Source organism: Osmerus mordax, chromosome 8 (assembly GCF_038355195.1).
Source record: "Osmerus mordax isolate fOsmMor3 chromosome 8, fOsmMor3.pri, whole genome shotgun sequence".
Lineage (NCBI taxonomy): Eukaryota > Metazoa > Chordata > Actinopteri > Osmeriformes > Osmeridae > Osmerus > Osmerus mordax.
Window position 1 is genome coordinate 11,222,293 of NC_090057.1, and position 23,202 is coordinate 11,245,494.

The 23,202-nt window shown below is 44.3% G+C and overlaps 3 protein-coding genes across 3 annotated transcripts in view; all 3 read right to left on the reverse strand.

The window, feature by feature from the left end:
• col12a1b (collagen, type XII, alpha 1b) overlaps positions 1-17,033 on the reverse strand; it is a 59,593-nt gene extending 42,560 nt beyond the window's left edge. Inside the window, exons 1-15 of the mRNA XM_067241012.1 lie at positions 16,942-17,033; positions 15,999-16,112; positions 13,232-13,348; positions 12,764-12,907; positions 12,225-12,281; positions 10,994-11,257; positions 10,705-10,869; positions 10,000-10,173; positions 9,536-9,826; positions 8,844-9,446; positions 7,594-7,872; positions 7,209-7,484; positions 6,138-6,410; positions 1,567-1,836; positions 248-514 (exon numbers count right to left, since the gene is read on the reverse strand). Coding sequence (XP_067097113.1) covers positions 248-514; positions 1,567-1,836; positions 6,138-6,410; positions 7,209-7,484; positions 7,594-7,872; positions 8,844-9,446; positions 9,536-9,826; positions 10,000-10,173; positions 10,705-10,869; positions 10,994-11,257; positions 12,225-12,281; positions 12,764-12,907; positions 13,232-13,348; positions 15,999-16,071 — 3,253 coding nt within the window. The 5' untranslated portion in view covers positions 16,072-16,112; positions 16,942-17,033. The remainder of the gene's footprint in view (positions 1-247; positions 515-1,566; positions 1,837-6,137; positions 6,411-7,208; positions 7,485-7,593; positions 7,873-8,843; positions 9,447-9,535; positions 9,827-9,999; positions 10,174-10,704; positions 10,870-10,993; positions 11,258-12,224; positions 12,282-12,763; positions 12,908-13,231; positions 13,349-15,998; positions 16,113-16,941) is intronic.
• Positions 17,034-18,198: 1,165 nt separating this feature from the next.
• On the reverse strand, positions 18,199-20,046 carry cox7a2b (cytochrome c oxidase subunit 7A2b). Its single transcript, XM_067242040.1, has 4 exons — positions 19,976-20,046; positions 19,534-19,623; positions 18,571-18,655; positions 18,199-18,417 (listed from the first exon to the last, which is right to left on the reverse strand). The coding sequence occupies exons 1-4, from the start codon at positions 19,991-19,993 to the stop codon at positions 18,359-18,361; spliced, it is 252 nt and encodes an 83-aa protein (XP_067098141.1). The 5' UTR covers positions 19,994-20,046; the 3' UTR covers positions 18,199-18,358.
• Positions 20,047-20,234: 188 nt separating this feature from the next.
• LOC136947395 (cell cycle control protein 50A-like) lies at positions 20,235-23,186 on the reverse strand. The gene is made up of 7 exons (XM_067241459.1): positions 22,650-23,186; positions 22,377-22,496; positions 22,189-22,296; positions 21,999-22,086; positions 21,755-21,901; positions 21,461-21,667; positions 20,235-21,272 (listed from the first exon to the last, which is right to left on the reverse strand). Exons 1-7 carry the CDS (start codon positions 22,890-22,892, stop codon positions 21,079-21,081), a joined length of 1,107 nt encoding a protein of 368 aa, XP_067097560.1. The 5' UTR covers positions 22,893-23,186; the 3' UTR covers positions 20,235-21,078.
• Positions 23,187-23,202: the final 16 nt, after the last annotated feature.

The following is a 23,202-nucleotide window of genomic DNA, read 5'->3' on the forward strand; positions in this document are numbered from 1 at the left end:
GTGAGCACATCCAAGTTCAAAACAGGCCGGCGAGTTCGCGGTGACGTCAGCACGCCCGCGTTCCAATCGCTTTCTGGAACCGCGGCGTTAGTCCATTACACAATGTCTCAAACCCAGAGCCACCGTTTCATCGCCCAGGGTCATGCCATCATACATGTGTTGGTAAGGTGCGTGTGTGTGTGTTACATCCCACAGTGTGCCAGTACTCTACTGTCCCCTCGTGGGGTTGAATCATGGACCAACGTACGTGTAGTTCCTACTCCTTGCCTTGCTTTTCCTTCTCCGCGCTTGTAGATGGGGTGCACGGTGATGTCATAAGAGGTCATGGGCTGCAGCTTTTTCAACACGGCGGAGGTGGCTGTGCCGGCGAACTTCGCGACCATTTGTTTCCCGCCGGCGGAGGGCGCGTAGGTCACCCGGTAGTTGACCACCTTGCCCGGCGCGGGCTGCCACGTCACCTTCATGGAGCGCTCGGTCTCGTCTGAGACGCTCAGCGTCTTGGCAGCGTCCGAGGCTGAGGAGAAACAGAATAAGGATTCAACCTGGAGTGGTTGAGGTAGTAGGAGGGTGCATGTTAAACATAACCTTCCCCAACTTTAAGCTCCATAGACCATGTGATGAGCTAGATATATTCAACAGGAGTAGCATGCATGTGAAATGAACGACCCGTTGCCAAGCCATCCCACGGGAAAGGAACATGTTCAGACCACTATAAGGTTTGGGAGGATATTCTTTTATTGGCAAGGGGGGGGGGGAACCCAAACCCAATTGGCTGAGCACGAGTAGGGAAGATTTGAGTTCTCCTGAGGTGAGTTCCCCTCTAAAGTTTGTTTTCTGTCAACAATATGTCTGACTGCCTAGCCAGTGTCAACCAATGCACTGGTTTTCAATATCCACACGTGTCTAGTGAAGCCAGTGCAGAAATGTCCTGTTTGAGAGCATTTTTCCATCAATTTAATTTCCCCATGTGTGGATATGGTAAGATGGAGGATGTTTGGTCATTCTTAGCCAGGGAGTCCTGATTTTACTCCTACGCATCAGTGCTATAGCACATGTCCACCACACATATGCCTCATTTAAAAAAAAACATTTGTCCCTCGACAAGAGTGACGTTATCTCTGAACACACACTGCATCAAGACTGTCATCACCTCTGTTTTCCGCTGCAGACCACAGCTAAGAAAAAAAGGCCGAGTGAAACGGCTGCTTTAAGTCAAGCTTTCCAATGAAACACCAGACACCAAAGACCAAAGACCATCTTCAGAGCATGACAATGGTGAACACATGGGCAGTGATATCAGTTTTCATATTTTTCCCCCCCCAATCATTTTGTCTGGAGAAAATTACAGACATGTAGCAGTTGGTCAGCCTGTTTTCCACTTTCATCGATGAAAATAATGAGCCTTTGACCACTATAATCTGGGATGTCTCTACCTGCACTAGCCTGACCATAGAGCAGAAAACTGCCTGGAACCCTTCGACCACAGAGGAGTGAGTGAAGCTGTGTTTAAACCCCAGGCTTTGGCAACAGCAAACAGGAATCCAAACAAACAAGAAGTAGCCATACCGTCCGTGGTCTCCGTTCCGGTGAGCGGCTCGCCATCGCCACGCCCGTAGGAGGCGAACACCGACACCTGGTAGAGGGTCTCGGGGGTTAGGCCCTCCAGGACGGTGTTGGTCGTGGGCCCGGGTACGGTCTTCTCCCCGGACTCCTCGGAGAACAGGGACCTCCAGCGGACCCTGTACATCTTCACGTTCCCCGGCGCGGCGGTCCAGGAGACGGCGAAGCTAGTGTCGGTCACGTCACTTGTGACGAGGTCTTTCGGGGAGCCCAACTCTAAAACGAGATGAAGAGGACAACACCTGTCTTGGGAGTTTGTGTGAACAATGGATGGAAACACCAACAGATGAATCGACATGAATTGACATGCCGCTCCAATTTTAGAGATGATTAAATATCAAAGAAACGGAGGTTTGTTGTGACTAAAATACCCCGTTCTCTTGCAGCAGCTGAGAGGCCATTCTAAGAGTGTTCTGCTGGCTGACCTAATTATTCGAAATGGAAACTATTAAGTCGGCGTCCAGAGCACGGCATAGTTGAGCACCCTGTCACAGCTATAAACTCGACGGAGGAACACACACAGATGCACACATCTGCACCCTGGCGTCCAGCTCCAACTTCGGAAAACGACGCAGTAAACCTGCCTCCAGTCCATCAGAGGTGAAATGACCGAGTCGGATTACTGGATCTCTTGGAAATCCCCAAAAACCGGGTTAGGTTCCTTTCATTCGGACTGTATATCTGGGATTACGTAAACCTGTGACATATCAGGTGACGTATAGGAGACTCCCTATAAAGTTTCTTAAACATCTGCTCTACACACACTGTGAGGACACAGAAGGGGAGGAGGGGTTGACAGGAGCTGGACTTTTGAGAAAGTGCGGTCATGTTTTCTGACCTCAATCCTGTCCTGCCTGATGAGGCGGCCTCCTCGGAAGCCTGTCTGCCAAAACATATAGATGTGGTTTCATCAAAACTAAACCTGCACTGAATTTCCATGCATATGGATCACATTGCTCTAAAGCACACGCAGAGACCTTGGGCCAAAGCTCTGGGCCTTGTGGAGTTAAATATTTGCAAACAAGGATGAGGATTGGCTATCTTAGTCCAAGACTTTTGTCTCTCTCAGGAGCGAAGAGGAGCAAAGACTGGGCTGAAAAGAACGAATGTTCAATAGCTGTTGTGAAAATCATGATTAATTTCCCTAGGCGAGATCCAGCTAAATTATAGGACTAACAGAGTTGAAACAAAACCTTTTTGTTTAAACCAATTTATATTTGGATACTGGAATGGATATTCCTTAGCAGAATTCCCTGAGTATATTGAGCCCGGTCAAAACAGGACCCCCAGATATTTATTTTAATGCAGTTATCAAATCCTTAGTTTCATCCACCTCACAGGCAGCAGGGTCTTGTTTTTATAAAAGTCGAAAAGCTGAAAAACTGAAATATTGAGTAACTGAAAGCAAATAACTGACACAGCACACTGATAAACCCTGGACCTTTCATGAACTCCTACACGTAGACAAATAGAAGCCCAAAGGAAACACCGTAGACTACAGTAGGAAAAAACATATTTCAAAACTGCCTGAAAAAGATGGGCCGTAGGCATGTGTTTAATTTTATAGATCAACAACTTAGCTGTGTCTGATTTCAGGGCAAGTCTTTCCAAATGTCATGCCAAAAATAATCTATCAAACATTATATTCCTCTGAAGCAACCATTCCAGTCCTGGCTAAAATCTCATTTCCTTAATTTTACAGCACATGTGCTCCTTCCACAAGTCGTCTGCTAGTCTCCACCACAGAGACACAGCAGTGGCCATTAGCTGGGCCCTCTCCACCTCCATTTTTTATCTCTTCAAGGAGCTCTCATTTGCAGGGCGGGGAGTGTGTCTCGGGCCTTTTCAGAATAACAGCCCGCAGACTGCACGTAGGGAATCTGGCAGTCGGCAGACCTGCCTGAAAGTCACTCAAGCCCATTTTTTCCACAGCCCATCATGTGGCAAAACTGAACGAAACCACAATAAATTCAACACCCTCTCCTCTTCGTTTTTGACACACTCCCTCACCTTTTTTCTCTCCTTGTGCCTCCCAATTTTCTCGCTCTGTCCCACAACTTTTCCTCTCAGGCACTGAGTATACTGTAACTTCAGACAATCAGTCAGACTGGTAAGAAACTCTGCCTCCCGTCTACAGCAGGGATTGTTTTACACAGGCCTTTGAAATCTCAAATTGCCTTAAAATTCGGAACGTGTGACAAACTCAGAAACCTTATCCAAAGAAGAAATCTGCCCTGCATTTGCATCTTGTTACAATTAAAACGGGGGGGGGGGGGGGGGGGGGACTGTCTTAAGTTCAATGCTTCAGCTGTATGTTTGAAGTGAAATCCTTTTTTTTGTTGCTTTTTTTCTTCATTGTCTGGACCTGGCTGTTCAGATGAAGGGAGAGGGCAGGTGGCAAGAAGACGTGCACATCGGCCGCCTGGTGCTCCTTGGTCTTAATCACATCCCTGGAGTCAGGAGCATGGCAGATCTTAGACGCTGCCTTTCACTTGCCAGATAGGGGAGGAGGAGGAGGAGGCAGGCCTCTCCGGGACTCCCAGATACAGCTCCACCACCTGAACCACAGGAGCTCTTCAGCCTTTAGCCTGTGCTCCCTCATGTTTCTAGCTGAATTGACTGATTTCCACACTCTTTTATCTCCCTCCTTTCAGCTCCCCCCCCCCCCCCCCCCCCCCCTCCCCCATAGCAAGAGGAAACTGGTCAGTGCTAACTAACGGCTAGTACACTGTACATAACTTGGAGGTAAGGCTTTCCATGTGTCTCTTTAAAGTTCATTATCTCATCCCATTTCATCTTCCTCCCACGTTGTTGTGATTACCGGGGCCACGTCACGCGGAGGTAACGGATTGCATTAGAGGGGGGAGAGACGACCACTCTGCTTCTTCAATTCATCACCTCGATGTGAGAACTGAAGGAGCACGAACTCTGGACAGAAGTGTATCGCAGCTCTGTCACCATCCTGTCCAATTGGAGAATCAATCTGTGTGAAGGAGAGTGTTGCTGGCTAGTCTCTAGAGGCTACAGATAATAGGCCACTACCATAGGCAAGACTAAGCAGGGCTTGGATCCAGGACCCCCAAGGGCAACCAGGCATGCTGCCTGACAAATAATCAAAACACTGACTCCCTGTGCAATATCCTTCTAAATCCCCACAAGCTTAATTCCTTAAACAGTTGTGAAGGACTGTTTGTGAGGAAGCACACTTTCCAAAGATTCTGAAATATATTAATATTCTTTTTTTTATAAACGTCAGCAGGGAATTCACACAAACTGTGGCTTATTTATCTCACTGGTTGAGCCTCCAAGAGGATTTCTGCACAAAGTGTTCTGTCTATGTCAACTTGGTGGAGTGAGTGAAACCAGAGCACGCAGCCCAGCGGAACACTGTGTCTGTGAGCTGCAGCGAAGAGGAGGCCGTCGGCCCTGGAGTTCCCTGGAGAGACTTCAGCTGGGACCGCCCTCCAGACGGCCACCATCCCAGGCCCCGCACCCGGTCACGCCACCAGAACCAGCCAAGGGGGCTGCTGCACTCCCGAAGAATGGGGGAGGTTCTGTCCTGCGCAATGTCCAGCTATTGGACAACGCCATGGAGTTCTACTATGTTCCTGGGAATGTATGGGACCCTCTTCAAAAGGAAAAGAAAAGGCCTTGAGTCTTGAATACTTCTGTGACCAGCGCGTTGCCTTGGGTGGTTTCACTTTGCCCTATCCTGTTGTACGGAGATCGTGGACGAGGCTTTTCAGTTCCAGGCAAGCCCTCACAAGGTAGACGGACAGAGAGATGACTCACTAACGCTCCCTCCCTCCCCCCACACCCCTTCTTCTCTCTTCTAAACTCCCAGCCCCAACACCCAGCTCAAGTCACATTCCTGACCCACCCATGCCCAGTCTTGCTTCCCATTATTTCCACCTCTCAGGTTTTATACAATAGAGTCCCTTGACCAATGTAGTAAAAAAAAAGAGAGAGGTGAATGATGGTGGTTTGGTGTGGTGGGGGATGAGGGATGAGGGGTGATCAAAGCACAATGGAAATTCCGTTTGGACTCCATTGCCTGACACGGGCCTGTGACGGGTTGTGGTAAATGCCACATGACAGACTGGAGGTCCTGGGTTGCATTTCACGAGATGACTCGGTAGCAGTGTTATTGTGGTGTTCTCTGGGGGCAGATGGCTTGACCTCCAGCCAAAACACAATCACTGGACATGATCTGAGCTACGTCTCCAGAGGATCGGAGAAGCCTGCTCGAGCAGTTACAGGAGAACCAGATGGCCTAACTTTTCGTGTTTATTATGGTCTATCTTAAGGTTCCTGCCTTTGAAGCAACCACTTGAGTATTGAAAGGGGGGGTGGGTAACTTGTAAGCTCAGCAAATGAATGGCACGTGAGATAAAGTCGTTGAGTTTGGCGTGTCTGTTTGAAGTGCCGGTCATTCGTTTCGTCACAGACCCAAAGCATGGCATGTCCCTGCTAAGGCTGTCGTGGCACCAGCCGTGAGGACGTCGTTATTCCCTTACCTTCCAGGGTGGTTCCCTGCCCCTCCAGAGGGTTTCCTTGGCCGGACGCGTAGCGGGCGCTGACAGCCAACTCGTACTCGGTGCCGGGCCGCAGGTTCTTCAGGAGGGTGGCGGTGTTCTCCCCCTTCACCGTCACCACCTTCATCTCCCCGCCTGCGACCGGGCGGAACGCCACGCGGTACTGGAGCACGCGGCCCGGCGCCGCCTCCCAGGACAGCTTCATGGTCGACACGGTCTCGTCGAAGACGCGGAGGTCGCGAGGAGACCCCAGAGCTGAAAGGGATAAGGCGGGATTGTTGTCGTTCGTGCTGTTCACGGGGTCAAAGTATGAGTCGATCTACTCAGATGACTAGATATTCCTGGGGGCGAAATCCAAGTGAACTGTATGCCTATTGATACTAATCTGCTGCTATATCTGCTGTTTACATCTGTACTATATGTTGAAGCCAACAAAGAATAGCTCAAAGTTAGCGGCATCGTAAACAAAGCATTACAAAAATCATTGAAAATGAGATTAAAGGAAAAAAAACATAAATTCATAGAGACAGCTGGATGATTGATGCCAAAGAGGCACAAGTTGGGATATGCTCTCCACTTTTAACTACCCTTGAAACAAACAGCTGCTTCATTTAAAGGAGCTGGAATGTCCACAGACACACTAACTGCTCCAAACACAGATAATCACTGCAAAGAATGTGGTTGCCTTAGTGAAGATAATTCACTTTTGTTTGTTTCCGTCCACCTCCCTCTGTGCTTTGGCTTCATCCGTGAAAACTCAAGCTTATCACTGGGCAATATTTCACCACCTATGCTCACACACACACACACACACACGCGCACACACACACAGACCTTACAGTCCCTGGTATGTACCAAAAAATTCCCCCACTAAGCTCAACCCACACTCATGTCTTCCATTGACTCCCTTCCAAATTCTAATGACACAGTAGATGGAGCGGAATATTAGTGTTTGGAATAACAGACATACTGTGTAGGAGGCGGGGGGGGGGGGGGGAGGGCAGACAGAAGATCCATTCCTTGTTAGCGCAGGCTTGGCATCGCCACGGTTACCTTCTTTGGTGGTGCCGTCAATTTGCTTCTCTCCCCCGGGGCCAGACTGGTACTCTGGAGTCACCGTCACCCGGTAGGTGGTTTGAGGAAACAGCTGCTGCAGAACAAGGGTGGTCTCGTCCCCAACGGTTGCGGTCTCCAGCCTGGCGCTGTCCCCCCTAACCGGCTCGTAGGTCAGCAGGTAGCGTACCACTGCCCCAGGAGCGGCAGTCCACGACACGCGGAAGCTGTCTGTGGTCTCCTCAGACACCCTCAGGTGCCCTGCCGATCCTCGTTCTGCACGAGCACAGTGTTGTACACGAGTGAGCATCGACTTTGAACGAAACACTCACCTAACGTTGTTTTTCAACATTGAATCGTAAGAACTGTTCTTAGGCGTACCCACCCTCGAGAGTAGTCTCGAATCCCGTCAGAGGAAGGCTGTCCCCTTTATCATACTGTGCGAAGACGTTGACCTCGTACTTGGTGACGGGGGTGAGGTGAGGAAGCACAGCAGTGAAGGTGTCCCCAGGCACGGACATGGACACAAATTCTCCACCGGCTTCTGCGGCCGGTCTGAACTTGAGCAGGTAGGACTCCACGTTGGTGACGTCGATGTCCCAGGCGGCTCTGAAGCTCCTCGACGACACCTCGGAGAAGGTCAGGGACTTTGGCGCGGCAAGATCTGGAGGGGAACAGAAGAGCAAGCCAAGGTTCATCCTCGATGTCACAATGGAGAGGAGAGGAAGGAGAGGATAATGGATAATGGTTCCTAATGGAGAAATGGGCCAGAGTGAAGCGAAGCCTCACGTGGAGTAAAATGTATGTTTTCAATCAATATTATTAAACAAGAATCAACATTTTGGTAATCCAATGTATAGTCAGTGACACAATTCACTGACAGGGCTGAATACCTTTCAGCGATGTCATTTGGAGTGACTAATATTTCAAATTATTTTTCCACATGCAAGCCCTGTCTCTGCCCCTATGAGGTTGTACATGTGTGTAACACATTGTTACAAAAAAGCTACACTTTAGAAGACAGCGTTGGAAAGTTGTATGATGACACAGACAATTGCAAGCATATGTTGTAAGACTGTGTCTTCTTAGGACACTTTGAAGGTCAGGTGAATCAAAATGTGGTAGGAGTGTGGTCTCAAGACGTTTCTAAAATGGAGATGCTTCATTTTACCGTCCCTAGCTTCACATTCAACTGCAAGCCAAATGGTATGCCTTGTATTCCACTGCGGGAAAATGGTCACGAGTGATAAGCCAGACAAATTGTATACAGCTCAACCAGCACTGACTAGCACTTGTTCTAAAACATACTTTATCAAACTGTTCTGTAAACACCTTAAAGAAAGATCATAGGCTTCTCATAACACACGTGGAGAAATATCCCGTTTGGGAGTTTGGGAGTTTGTGGACACGGACTATATCAACACACACACAAGGCAAGTACTCGGTGAGGGAGTCGGGCTAGTAATCCGAAGGTTGCCAGTTCGATTCCCGGACATGCTAACTGACGTTGTGTCCTTGGGCAAGGCACTTCACCCTACTTGCCTCGGGGGAATGTCCCTGTACTTACTGTAAGTCGCTCTGGATAAGAGCGTCTGCTAAATGACTAAATGTAAATGTACTCAGGGAAGTACTCACTCCTCTGCTTGATGTTGTGAAGTTCCTGTTCGATCCTCAGGCAGATGGACTGGGTGAGCTCGTTGGAGATCCTCTGGAAGGCATCAAAGTCGTCCACGGTGTACACGTGGGTCTCCACCGGGGTGTTGGCGATGGCCTCCAGCTCTGATCGCACGGCATCCTTCACGCCCACCGCAAAGATCTCCACGTCCGTATTCCTCAGCTTCGTGGCCGGGTCCTTGAAAGCGTCGGAAGATTTCCCGTCGGTGATGAGGATGGTCATGTGCGGCACGTTGTCGCGCGCCCCTTTGCTTTTCAAAAACACTTTCTCCCTGACGTAGGTCATGGCCCTGCCCGTGTTTGTGGAGCCGCCGCGGTAAGGGAACGTCCTCACGGCCTTGACCACAGCGCTCAGGTCGTGGTGGGTGTTGAGGAAGAACTCGGTGTGGGGGTCCCTGCTGTACTGGACCAAGCTGATCTGAATCTTGTCTGGACCAATGTCAAAGGTGTTGACCAGCACTTCTAGGAAAGCCCTGACCTTAGCAAAGTTGGATAGTCCTATACTGTACGAACCGTCAACCAGGAGCACAAGATCCGCCTGTACCTCCACTCCGAGTGAACATTCTGGAAGAAGAATGCAGAATTAGCTGTCACGCCACGGGCAAAATCGATCAGAGGATTTGAACTCACTGGATGCTGCACCGGTTACTCACCCAATGAGATCTTGACTGACTCAGTCTTCTGCATGGCCATGGTTGGCTCGCTGGGAGTCAGACCCTTGAGGGCGTACAGGTTGATCTGGTATTCAGTGTCTGGGGAAAGGTCTCTGACCATCACTGAAGTCTGTTTGGGGCCTACATACAGCTCCTGGCGTTTTCTATCAGGCATCATGGGGATGAGTTGCAGCTTGTATCCGGAAACATCTCCAAAGGAAGCGTCCCACGAGACCTTCATTGACTTGGAAGCCACCTCAACAACAAAGAGGTTGGAGGCTGGCTCGACAACTACGAAAAGAACATTCAGGAAATCTTAGAAGACACTCAATTATCAACCCACCTGCGAACATCCTCTGGGTTTGCCTAGCTCAGTTTGCAAACAGTCCACAAGTATCTCCTTGTGGCATACACATGACAAATTCGACTTCTGAATAAAGTAGATACTCAAAAGCACATTTTACCTTCTTCGCCACTGACAAGTGAGTTGAGTTGATCGTCAACGCCTGAACACACATGAGTGATGAGCTCTTTCTGGACATTCTTGACCAGGTTAAAGTCGGCCACATTGTAGACATGGGTCTGGTAGGGGGTTGAAGCAATCCGTTTAAGCTCCTCCTCATCTGCTCCCTTGATCCCTACATTGAATGAAAAAAGAATGAAAATGGTGATGTAAATATCTACGGTTCCCCATTAAAATGGGGAAATGTTCCATACAGTCGTCATCATTCTGATCACACACCAAATTCAGGAGGTTTAATTATTCATAGTTAAGAGACAACACCAATAAACCCAAAACAGTCCTTGTAAAGTCCATGGCGGCTCATAAAAATCCTTCACAATCGGAAATAAACCGATGCATTCTTCTTCACGTCTGAGAGTTATAAATACTGGGTGAAACAAGTGATCTATAAAGACAGGAAATTAAGTACTACTTTTCCACACGTTTCCTCTTTTAAAGATATCCAGCTGGATTTCCTATGTGATAATCCTCACTTTTTCATTGACCAAAGTACCAGAGGCTGGGTTCGTTGTTTTATTTCCCTTTCGGTTGGAAAGTATGACCACATGGGGAGTATCATTGAAACCATTGCAGCAGAGACAGAGGGAAAACCTATGGAGAACCCCGGGGCGTGAGATGCCAGAGGAGTAGAGCTGTGACCACGTACCTAAGACAAAGATCTCTACTCCCATGTTCCTCAGCTTTTTGGCAAAGTTCTCCACGGGGCCCTGAGACCTCCCATCGGTGATGATCATGGCCACTTTGGGGAAGCTTTTCCTGGCCCCGGAAGCCTCTGTGAATGTGTTCTTCAAAAGGTAGTCCATGGATTCACCTATAGGCACAACGTACGACACCTGATCAACGGCCTCTTCGTAATAGAACCAATCAAAGAATGATAGACTTCAAATAACCACATACAGCCTGTAGCCATATTAAGTAGGATGTCTTGTCGGTACCTGTCATGGTGTTTCCACCGTTGTAAGTTAAGGTGTTGATGGCCCGGAGGAGATCTCCACGTTTGTGGTATTGGTTCAGGTTGAACTCGGTTTTGGAGTCAGTGCTGTACTGTACCACGGCCACCCTGGTCTTGTCCTCGCCAATCTCAAAGGCGCCCGCCATGGCTGATATGAAGCTACGGATGGACTTGAAGTTTTCCCTTCCAGCACTCCATGAGCCATCCACCAGAAACACCAGGTCAGTGATGGCACTGAAAGAGCACTCTGGGTGGGAAGGAGAGTGGGGAGGTGGGAAGGAAGGAGGTATGGGGGATAAAAAAGGAGCATAGGTCAATCTACAGTGGAAATGTGGAGTAAGCAAATGCTTTGACCTGAAGACACGTTTCTAGAAGGAACCATGTCCCGTTTCCGTATCCTTATAAGTCCCAAAAGCAAAATCGCTGACCAAAAACAACAACATAAAGAGCGCTGAGGGGGAAATACCTTACAATGAAACAGTGAAAAGAGCCTCTAGAGGCTAAATATGATCCAACATTTTTTCCCCCTTTCCAAAATGCATAATGTTAACGTATGAAGAAAACAGACCCCTTGGCCCTCATCTTCTACACAGGAACTACGGAGATTCTATTCTCTGTTACTCTGTATACACGCCATATCGCTAGATATCACAGTTGAGATGAGGCCCCGTAGTGGAGCTGGTCTTTGGGAAAGCAACAAAAGATTTTAGGAAGTACATTTGCTCAGGATTATTCCCTCTGCTTTCTTTCCCAAATCGTATGATATGGAGGTACTAAACCAGTGAGGTTTTCCCCAGCAACAGCAGCCTACATCATCGGGGGGAGGCCACGGAGCTCTTGTAAACTCGAGTCTGTAATGGTTTCCACTTCTCTCCCTGCCTTCAGGGTTGGGCTTCTATTCAGCTCCCGCACCAGTGGCCTTGACACAGCTTCTAACTCCACACCCTTCACTGTGCGTCCCGACACTGAGCATGTGCAAACTCCCCCATACTGGCGCGATTGACCGGCCTGACCAAGTTAATGATTACCCATTTTTTTCTTCTTCTAGATTTATGTGGTTTTAAAAAATGTATTAGTCTTTACAATGGGGCATTGAATCCGTGGAAACTCCCCTCTGTTGCTGACCACACAGCAATGGAAAGAACACAGAAGCAGTAAGTAGAAATGAAAAACTGGAAAGCTCATAACATAAATCCTGTATGTATTGGACTTACTGACTGCATCTGTGACCAGCGGTTTCCTGGGACCTCCATTTGTACCACTTGATTGGACTGAAACACAAGCAATGGGACAATGCAAACATCAGACACTGGAACACATCATTCTCTACCATGGAAACGGATCATTGTATAGCATTAAGAACAGACTAAACATGTTACTCGGTCTGAGCACAAAAGATTTGTCGATGGTATCAACAACACGTTATTTGATGTGGTCGTCTCGTACAAGATAAAGTCTTGTGGTTTCAGTGAGCAGGCTAAACAAAGCTCTCAGATTGTACGGTAAAATGCCAATCAGTTCCGCCCCGTTGTCCTCTGTAATCTCTAAAGACTCTGAGTTGCTTAGGTTTGTCTAATCAGCCCTGTGTGGGGAAGCCAAAGAAGCCTCCCCACACAGGCAGTTCACATTAAGTTACAACAGACTCCATTTCTGCTAGGACTTGGATGTCGGGGGTTCCCTCTGTGCGGGGAACCATTTACCGTGTTCCTTAGTCATTCCTCTAAATTGTCAACTCCCAAAGTATGTGACTCACTTGTGATCTGGCCAGATAGGGGCAGACTTTCATCTGATCCGTAATATGAGGAGATGGTCACTGTGTAGTCCACGTCTGGAGTCAAATCTGTGATTGACGTCTTGGTAGCAGAGGCAGGGAGGTTTATTTCTCGTGATGGTTCATCTGAACATCAAAAAAGTCAACACCATGTCAGGAATAGGTGACTCGGTTGAAGATGGTTACAGGGTCATTCAGGAAAGCAATGCCAGTATGGCCCCTAATATCAGCCCATCTTCATTTTGATCCTAAGTCACTCAAATGACTGTGGATATACATGCACAGGTCGCAATTTGGCCCAATGAAGCAATACATGTGTTCTTCTGTTTGCAAAGGCATTGGTGAGCCATTTGTTGATTTCAGTCGCTGGGCGGTTGTTAATATGTGTGTGTGTACTGAGTAATGCAGACATGTTGGCTTGAGTGAACCTGCAGCTGTAAGGTCACTCACCTGTGTCTGAGACAACTTGTAGTCGGAAGCCCTCTATCCTACTTGAGGGCAGCCCCCATGTCATTTGCACTGTGTTCTCATTTAAAATCTTAAACCTCAAGTCTGAAGGTGCATCAACTGTGAAAAGAAGAGTCGGCCATGTTAATGCCAACGTTTGTGGAAAAGAGTGTATTGATCAATGAGAAAATGTTGTACAACACAAACAGCACAAGGGTGTACCCAACAATCAACACTTCAGAACTGAAGTTGTCATGTTCATTGTTGGGGCAAACAAGACATGGTGACACATGGTGACACAGCTTAAGGACATTACAGACAGGAGAAGCCATTTTGGATAAAAATGACATTAGTTTGAGCTGTCCCAACAACTCAAGCATGTAGTGAGGGGAAAAAACACTGCGCTCATAAAGTGCCAAAGGCCAAAGTGGTAGAACATGGCTGTCTAAGCATACATAAAAAATGATTTTGTAACTATGTAACATCTTGCATGCTGCCCATGAAGTCAATCCAACGCATGCCATCTAGTTAACTGTTAAATTGACAAAGAGGAACATTGAAACATTTGGCATTGGTTTTTACAATGGAGTCAAGATAGGATACTCGTACATTTGTTGTTTGGATTCACCTATTTCTACAACTGCCATCCATTGCAAACCTCTTAAAAGAATACACCGTCATTGAAGACACGTGTACATCTTTTCTCAAAGAATTGCACACACAGTGAAAGAAAAGAAGTAACACAAGGCACATACAAATTCAGTTTCAAAACCATCACGGGGACTGTTTGCATTGTTTTATAGTCATGCACATGTACATGAAAAGTTGTTGGACACAACTTGTAGCACCGGACATAAGTTTTCATGTACAAGACGGACTACAGAATATTTTGTAATATTTTAAAATGATATTCTTCGGTTGGGAGAGGGGAACATTAGAATCCATGCTGTCTGCTCATGATCTGAAAGTCGAGCTCTGTCATGTCTAGCTTTAAAAGCAACCAGTGTGAATAAGGAATCTACAGTACGTGTACATTCAAATGTATAAAGCAAAACAACACAGTGTATACGTTCAAGATATATATACAATGCACTGTGCTCAAATATACTGCGTTAGTTGGAGGCATACTGTACTAGCTAAATAAAAGAAACCCTAGGAAACGAGAATGAAGGGAGGAAGAATACCATTCTAAAATATTGTTGAAAAGCCATGACTCATATAACCTGAGCAAAGCTTGACCAGTACAGGACAGCAAAAATGAGAACCACCAACCTGTCAAATCAACTCAAGCCCCACGGTCTGCTGCATCCGTTTCCGATTGGGACATTTATGATCGTACAGTTACTACACACATGATCATCACATAGCAGTGCTTCAGGAGTACACGCATACAAACGTGCACACACGTAGCCACAAGGTTTCAGGTGGTTAAACTGTGGCGGTGTGTGCAGGTCTAAAATGCGATCCAGGACAACCAGCTGTAACTCTGTCTTTCAAGCATTTTATTTTTGTCCGTTTGAAACCTGGTCTCAACATGTCAAACACTTTTACAGAAACCTAACCCTAGTACAGAAAATACCACTTTGTCTTAGCTAACACCCCGAAGGGTAAGGTTATAGGCTCTTGTTCATGGGTTATGACTTCTTCTTGTGACCATAACTTAAGTTTAGCTAATACAAAGTCGTTTCTAATATGGGAAAATATGTTTTATATGCAAATCTTTGTTCTGAAGGAACGCTGAAGGGAGTCATATGAGCGTTTTAGCCTGAGAGTCTTTGGAAAATAATGTGAAACTCCTATTTTGTCTTTCCGTTCCATCAGAACAGACAAGGAGAGGAAACTTGGCCACAAGCTCATTTTTTTTTCCAAAATGAAACTAGAGAGGCGCTCAGTTCCTTTTTCCATAGATTTGAGTTCAAAATCATTCATACTTAGAATATTAGAATACTGTTGAAACATCTTGTGTCCTGACAAGTACTAAAAAGCTGTCTGAAGAGATTCATCAGGGTCAGGTTTTGATCAGAGCAATTATATACATAAAAGACTATAGGAGAAGGAGAAGGAATTTGGTTTAGATCTCCCTGTATGCACTTTATCCCACCCAAATGACACAACTGATCAAAGATCAACACTCTGAGATGCCTATTTAGGACCGTAACACAATATAACTTGATATAACTGTACGGTAATTAAATGTTACCTTCCAACGACTTTGATAAATAATTTATGAAGATGTTCAAAACGTTTTTGCAATTTTTATAAAAACATTTGGACGTCTTTTTTCTTTTTCTGTTTACTATTCCACATGGTAGGGCGTACATACTGTAGATGTTGGCAAGTAGAACTGAGTTGTCAGTGTCACATTAAAACACATTACGAACAAGAGCTCCTCCTAGCGAATAAAATAGACCACTGCATCTGGGGAGTGGCCCCGACTGATCTTACTGGGGGCCCAAATACATTGTTAAAACGCACGGTCCCTGAAGGAACGAACAGTTAAGTCTATACAATTACACTCAGAAACAGGATTTGAAGTATAAACTTACATTATTTCTCTCAAACGCAGTACAGAACCAAATCAAAGACAACTTCAAAAGACGTGGTTCGGTGGAAAAAATGGCATACAGACTCATTTATTTCTGCAACATTTATTCGTTTAGAATCTAAAAGACTCCGAGACTGGAGACCTCGATCGAGTTGGCGGAACGGTGTGTTTGAGTGTGAAATTTGAAATGTAATGGGGGGGTTGAGGAAAAGCGGGTAATATTACCTTGGGCCTCGACGGATGATACTAGTAGCACTGCGAGGAGGGCAGTCGCTGCCAGAGACAGCCTTATCTTCATTTTTCTCTCCTTTTTTCTGGCTCAGCAGCACATGAATGAAGCTACAAAAAGAACGAGCAATTACGCACTGGTTTCTTGCCAAACTCTATAACCATTATAAAGACCATATGACATAAGTATATTCTAAAATTATGTTTCACAATAATTATGCATTCATATCTTTACAAATGAAAATGCTAATAGATAAACGTTAACTTTCAGCTCCAGCCGCTGCAGTGGAATTGCCTTTTCACTGTTATGCGCGCCACCTGAGGATGCATCGCTGCAGTCGACCCCCTTAGCCCTGAATATGCTACAACTTGCCTGCGTTTGGCGTCGATAGACAGGTATATAAATCAGTGTGCCAATCTGAGTGCCAATCTGAATGACTTCTCAGAAACGTTCAAAACGTTGTCCAGAGAAAAACTATACGCAATAGGCTACTAAAAAGTTGTCCAGAAAGCTGACTGGTACTAAATCGTCTGAATAGAATGATGCTTGATAACTCTATGATAAACGCAGAACATTATAATATCACTAATCCTAGTATAAAACCAAATGTAGGTGAAAATATTTTTTTAGCAGGTCTACACGTTGAAAGTTAAAAGTTGCAAAAAGCCTTACCAGTTTAATTCATCATTGTCCCCCATTTTAATGATACATTAAAAAACTATGCGTCAATTGTTGATCATTTCTGTAACTAATTTAGCAAACGTTCTAGCCTAACACAACTTTGATGTCCATTTTGTTAAGCGGGGATTTAACAAAAACTAACAATTAACCCTTGGACATTATAGAAATATCGAGAAGAATATCGATTTGGAAAAAGCAAAAACTTTTAAATGATGGATGGTGTGAATGGCATCATATTAGGCTAAAAGCAATACTGACCTGCGGATGTGATATTAAAGTGAAAATAAGAAAGCCTTTCCGGGGATGTAACTTCTGCTTAAAAAATGGAGATAGTACGTTTCACTGAGGAGAAGATCGTCCAGAGAAAAACTCAGAGCTCACTTGTGGAGGTCCCAGATAAGAAGCCTCTTTCCAAATGGGAAGAATCTTTTTACAAACTGCTACTTAATAGGGGGCTGTTCCCAACTCTCCCTTCAGTATCGTAAGCTCTTACGACACACAAGCAAGGAATCCTGCCACGGACTGAAATATGTAACCTTTCAGAGTGTGTGGGGATACACTTTAGGAAACTTTTACATAAATTGTTGCATTCCTTCGCAATGATGCTCTTGTGTGTTCAGCCAGTCGTCTGATCATGACATCTGCTTTGGAACCGAGACAACCAAGAATGTACTCAAAAGCCAGTTAAGTAAGTCAGTACTTAATTGTAGACAACATGAACTTCTAAAAGTGCCAAGTTATTGAAGTAAATGTTTGACCCAAATTTCGAAAGTCCCTTGCAGGAGGAAACATCTTTATATGAATTAGATAGTCAGGCAAAACATTTTTGTAATTGGAACAGACTGCATGATGAGTCGCATAATTGCGGGAGACATCGGATTATGATATAACCAGTCCTACTATTGTTCAGTAGGATCATTAAACAAAACGTTTAAGCCATTAGAATGACATGGGCGCTGTCCATCCAAAATAAAGTAAATTGCTGAGCCTGCATCACATTATCATTACCATTTAAAACGCAGTGCATGACCATTTGTTTGAAAACATAGCCCTCTAGTGACGATAGAGTTAAAATGCATGCGGACAATGTATAGCCAGCCACTGGTTCATTTATGTTGACTTCCGTCAAACGCTATTGCTGATTCTAACGTAATTCATATTTCAACACGTTGTTCATGTTTAAAACACCACTATGTATTTAGCATGTATTTGACTCGTTTATATCAATATAGGATTGTATCAATAATGCGGTGTCATATTCCCATGGAAACCTTTTGAAGATTATTTTTTTTATATATATATAATTTCCTTTGCTCTATGATTTTCCTTTCCATATCCAGAGGCTCATTGAGGATATCCAGATGTAGTCTGCCACAAATGTTTATAGCCTTCATAAGGGGCAGGGTATTTCGGTAAAACCATTATGGAATTCCTACCGTCACTGTCATAATTGCAAAGCTATTTTACCACTGATGGTTAGTAGAATAAATAGACACACACCAAAAAGACCAGAAATGTTAGTAATGAGAGGCTTCTTTAATTTTCCTCAGAGTACAATAAATAAATATTGATCTAACAACTTGTAATGAACGCCATTATAGCATGATACACAGGATGAAGACCAACACCTTTTTACAACACATTGTGAACCGAGGTGGTGAGTGCAGGAGATGGTTTACGCCTTCTTCTGGGGAAATGCTGCTTTAACCAGTTCATACACAACAAGTCCAGTTCCTGCAATGGAGTTCAAAATGTGTTTATATGTATTTACCAATGCAGTTCCATGTCTTCCATAGTTGTGTGTCACTGCTGGGCTAAAACACAACTGTGCAATTACAAAGACTAATCTTATACATGAAACAATGAGTGCAACCACCCTTTACTTACCAACAATAGTCAGTCCAATTGTCGCTCTGTACAGGAGAGCATCTTTGGCTCCTCCCTTCAAGTGAATTGGTATCCCATTGTCCTCCTAGTCAGGATGAATAACAAACCGCTAACTATGGGCACGTGCATATCTCTTTCTTGTTTAAAGATAATTCAAGTGTCCATCTACTCCCTGATTCAGAATCTGAATCAGAATGGGATTTATTCGCCATGAAAGTTTGCACAGACAAGGAATTTGCTTTGGCAGGAAGGTGCATACAATAAACATATAGGGACCTAAAATTTAAATATGTGGACTATCTATACTAAGGGTACATAAACTAGCAGTACTAAGTGGGATTAGAATATAATTAAATATACAATAAAATAAAATATAAGTTGCCGTAAATTACAATATAAAAATACAAAAATACAAATATTACAAAAAATACAAATGTACAAGATACAATTTTGTAATTGAATTCCATTAAACACCTAAAGACGTGGGCATATTATTGCCTTATATGTATATATTTTCATTACACATACAAGCAGTGTTTTAATCAGTGATTACTAAGCATGTGACAATGCAACATGTCCCCTCCAGGTTGTTGCATGAATTGTGTTCTTTGAATAGCCTACTCAAAAGTTAATGACACACACATCATTCTACTGACACACACGTGCATCATGCAAAATGTAATCTGTTAATTCAACACAGTAGGATGCCGTGAGATATACTTATCTGTAGAGCCACAGTACAGTATATAGGATTCGGGATTCATATGCAGACAAACTACAGGGTGGAGATCAGACCAGTTGACTAACCACCAATAAAGGTCTCATGAAGTGATCGGTTTATTACTACAATAGGCAACTTGTAGAAATGACTTAAGAGAGGTATATTCTAGATGAAGGTTTAAAGCGCTCATCCTTAAATGTGGCTACTTCTATTACACTTGAGACTGATGTACGTCACTGTACCTGAAACAACTTTTGTTTCCCAGGGACTTTGTTCTCCACTTCCCTGCGCACGCTACTGCTGAGCGTCCGCCGCGACACCTGCTGGAGTGCCTGTTAATGACAGAAAAAGCATTATTACTAAGCTCCTGACTAATAATGTGAATTAGGACGTAAATGGACACAACTAAAGGTTACTCATATTCAACTAATTTTGGGCCTTCAGTCGCACCGGATTGGATTAACTTGTCAAAAAAATGTGTATCTAGGTAGCATTGCTTGTATAGCTGCGGTACCGGGTCGCTGTTAAGGAAGTCAATGAAGTGTCCTGAAATGACCTCAAAATAGAAGACGCTTGAATTTCTCAAGCGTGTCACAACTGTAATATTCTAAAACTACAAACAAAATGGTCAAGATAACACCATACAGTAAAAATGCCTCAGATTCCCTGCCAATGTAGTCTTACTGAAATGTGCCGGTACATCTTCTGCCGCGATCACAAGGACACTGGTAAAACTCAATTTCCGCCTTTTCTTCTTCGGTGGAGTATTAAGTGACGCGTCACGACTGCAGTGAAAATACAGCCACACATGGGCTGGAGCTGTTTGAAGCGTTGGATAGTGCGCTGCCTGATGTTAGGACTTTTCATAGTGCATTCAATAAAAAAATGACATGGCAACATTTATGAATTGTCTGTGCTTATCCAAAATAAGGGAAAAGTTGAGTAAATTTGAATTTTTATTTGTCAAGCACATTTAACAGACTATCCAGCAAGTTTGTCTACTTCGAGAAGTTTAAATACACACAATAAAATCCATGGCAACTACATAAAGTGCACATTCATTTAAAATATCAAATGTTTTGGTTCCAACATAAATAAATTACATTTATCAGACAGTTAAACATTTTTTGAACCTCTGCATTCTCAACAACTGTAATAACCACTCAAATAAATAAGTGCCATAAACTTAATAAAAATAAATTGTTAGCAGAAAACCTTCAAACGAAGCTTGCATTCTGTTGCAAAAAACTCACCTGCATTGTAAACTGAAAAGAAAAATGAACACCATAAAGGCTATAAAAACTGACATTAACATTGTTACTGACATATGTTGCAATACTACCATCATGAATGTAACTATTGATGCAGTTGCACTTTGCAATTGCAGATTTGCTTAAAGATGAGGAATGTTTCAAAATAAGAAACCATGCTCTATAAATTATAAAAACAAAAATGTTTCAATTTTATCTGGATTAGAATTGCACTATCGGCACTAACATTTGCATATACTTTACACATAGCTGTATTCAAGGTACTGCCAAGACAACAGCTTTTAACAGTAGCAAAATACCTTAAGAAGAATCATGACATTCAGCAATACGCACAAACCTCAAAATTGAAGAACCAGACATGTGGCTGTCCCACAAACTCTGCACATTCGCACAGTGCATCAGTCTTTTTCTCAAATAAACGACAAAGCAAGCCATTCATCTAAACCAAAGCCAGGCATGAAGGACAATAACCTAGTGTGCTGTATTTCTGTCCATGCAACATATCCAGACATGGTCTTAATTTGGGATGTCAGCGCTGTTGTTGCGGTTCCCATATTTGTGGTGGATGATGAGCAGCACCACCCCCAGGAAGAAACACACGGAGCCCACAGTGATGTAAGCGATGCCCAGGAAGGGGTTCTTGCCCCCCATCCAGGAGATGGTGCTCAGGATCATACGCTTCCTCCCCTCGAAGCTAAGGACAGGGTAGTCTGGGATACATTAAGGAGGAAACCCTAGATTTTGAAAATGCAACATCTATCAATTGCTAGGATGATTAAGCTTGCGTTACTTTTATACAAGGCAGTGATGCATTTCTGTTACCAGCAGCTATCACTACTTGGGTCTAAACATCATGGTTCTTTATGTAGGGTGGCTTGAGGCCTCAGAGGAAGGATACTGTAGGTGACTTCCAAGGTGTAGTTTCCCCGAGGAAGAGTTGGGGTCATGTTGTTCTTCTTCTGAATAATACGGTACAGCTTGCGAAAGGTAGGCAAGGCAGCTGTTCGCATCCACACGATAAAGTCCTCATTAATGAATCCATTATTTTCCAGGTCATCGTCAAGCTCATAGACAGGCTTGCGCCAGTTGATTGGCTTGGTTGTGCCTAGAACAGGAAAAGACAAGTCAGCTACTTGCTTCAGATTCACCATCCGTGTTGATATTGTGTTATGCCATCTGCTTGCGTAGTCACCTTGGAAGACAGCTGTCAGGTTGGGGTTATTAGCATCAGGGTTCCTGAATTTCACATGCTTGTCTGTCCACCACGCAATTCCCTTCCTCATCAAAGGGATCTGAACCCTTGTTCCATTAGGGTCAAAGTAAAACAGCTCCAATGTATCTAATATCAAGGTGTCAAAGTAAATGTTGATTAACCAACATGAACCTTCATAATGATGGCCTTTTTATGATAAATACAGAGCACAAAACTGTCTCACCATTGAACATGCTGTTGGCAATAGCTCCACATGGAGCAATGGCCTTGTTTTCATTAAAAGCATAAGGCTCACATTCTTTACTGGGTTTCTGTAAATAATAATACAAATATAGTATTTAAACAGGATTAATCACATAACATATAGTTGGGAGAGAATGAATTTAAACTCCTATATTAAGGAATATTCTTACCGTTAGAGAACCACTGTCTCCATTCAGTTGACTGTCATCCCTAGACTTAACATACCGCCTGTGATTTTGATAGAAGTTTGACAAGCCGTAATACATGAATACGTTGCTCTGTTGAAATAAATACATTTGATTATAATGGTCACAAGAGTTCCACAGATTCAGCACACTCAATACACAATCTCTCTTACCTCAAATGGTTGTTCTAAGGAGAAAGGCAACACGCATGTACAAGGCCTTGAGCTGTTCCAGCTGAAACTTTTGGAGCAATTATAGCAAGGACTGGACATGTCTACCCCAGTGTAATCAATCTGCAAAATACAATTATTATATACAATATATTATAAACCAATACATTTCGAGACTTGCCCTCTTGGGCCCATTAAGAAGAAGCTGAGTAGCTGATCTATTGGTTTAGTTTATGGTGCAACAGGTATTAAAGCAGCTAGTGCTAGCTGGCTTACCTCGAACTCCTTGATGTTGTTGGACGTTACATAGAGGCCAATGCCAATGGGGATGAAGATAAGCCCGATAACAAAAAAGGCAGGAAGAACCGTGCCCGCTGTCAAAATGGGTTGCCATGCGGGCAGCCGTTGCTGTTTGAAGGCTGTGTTATCAGGCTTTTTATTTTTGATAGTTCCTCCACCTGGTCCTGCGATTGTATGCAGACCGTCTTCCTCCTTTGCGTTGTAGCTAGACGCCATCATAACACTGCTGTGCTGCTGGCAACAACTAGGCTACTGCAGCTAGGCTAGCTAAAGTCAGCTGACGAGACGCAGCTACCTAGCTAATTTCTATTTCTGGACTATTTCAGATAGGCTTTTTGGCAGAGTATGATGAATAATATGTTAACTATGCAAACAACAATCTAGATATCCGAATCGAATAAACTCTTGCTATGATAGATAACCATAGACAAACCTACTCATACAGACCAGGAAGTTTCCTACGTTTCCTCTTAAGTTCAACGGCTTGTGACGTCTTCAATAAAAAGCCAGTTACAGTGCATCTTTTTAT

Coding starts and splice junctions, on each gene's coding strand:
- cox7a2b (XM_067242040.1), bottom strand. Junction 18,656..19,533: donor GGAAACAAAAGTTGTTTCAG/GTACAGTGACGT, acceptor CATCCTGACTAG/GAGGACAATGGGATACCAAT. Junction 18,418..18,570: donor AATTGGACTGACTATTGTTG/GTAAGTAAAGGG, acceptor ACTCCATTGCAG/GAACTGGACTTGTTGTGTAT.
- LOC136947395 (XM_067241459.1), bottom strand. CDS start 22,892: ATGATGGCGTCTAGCTACAACGCAAAGGAGGAAGACGGTCTGCATACA. Junction 22,297..22,376: donor CCTTAGAACAACCATTTGAG/GTAAGAGAGATT, acceptor TTATTTCAACAG/AGCAACGTATTCATGTATTA. Junction 21,668..21,754: donor CCTGACAGCTGTCTTCCAAG/GTGACTACGCAA, acceptor TTCCTGTTCTAG/GCACAACCAAGCCAATCAAC.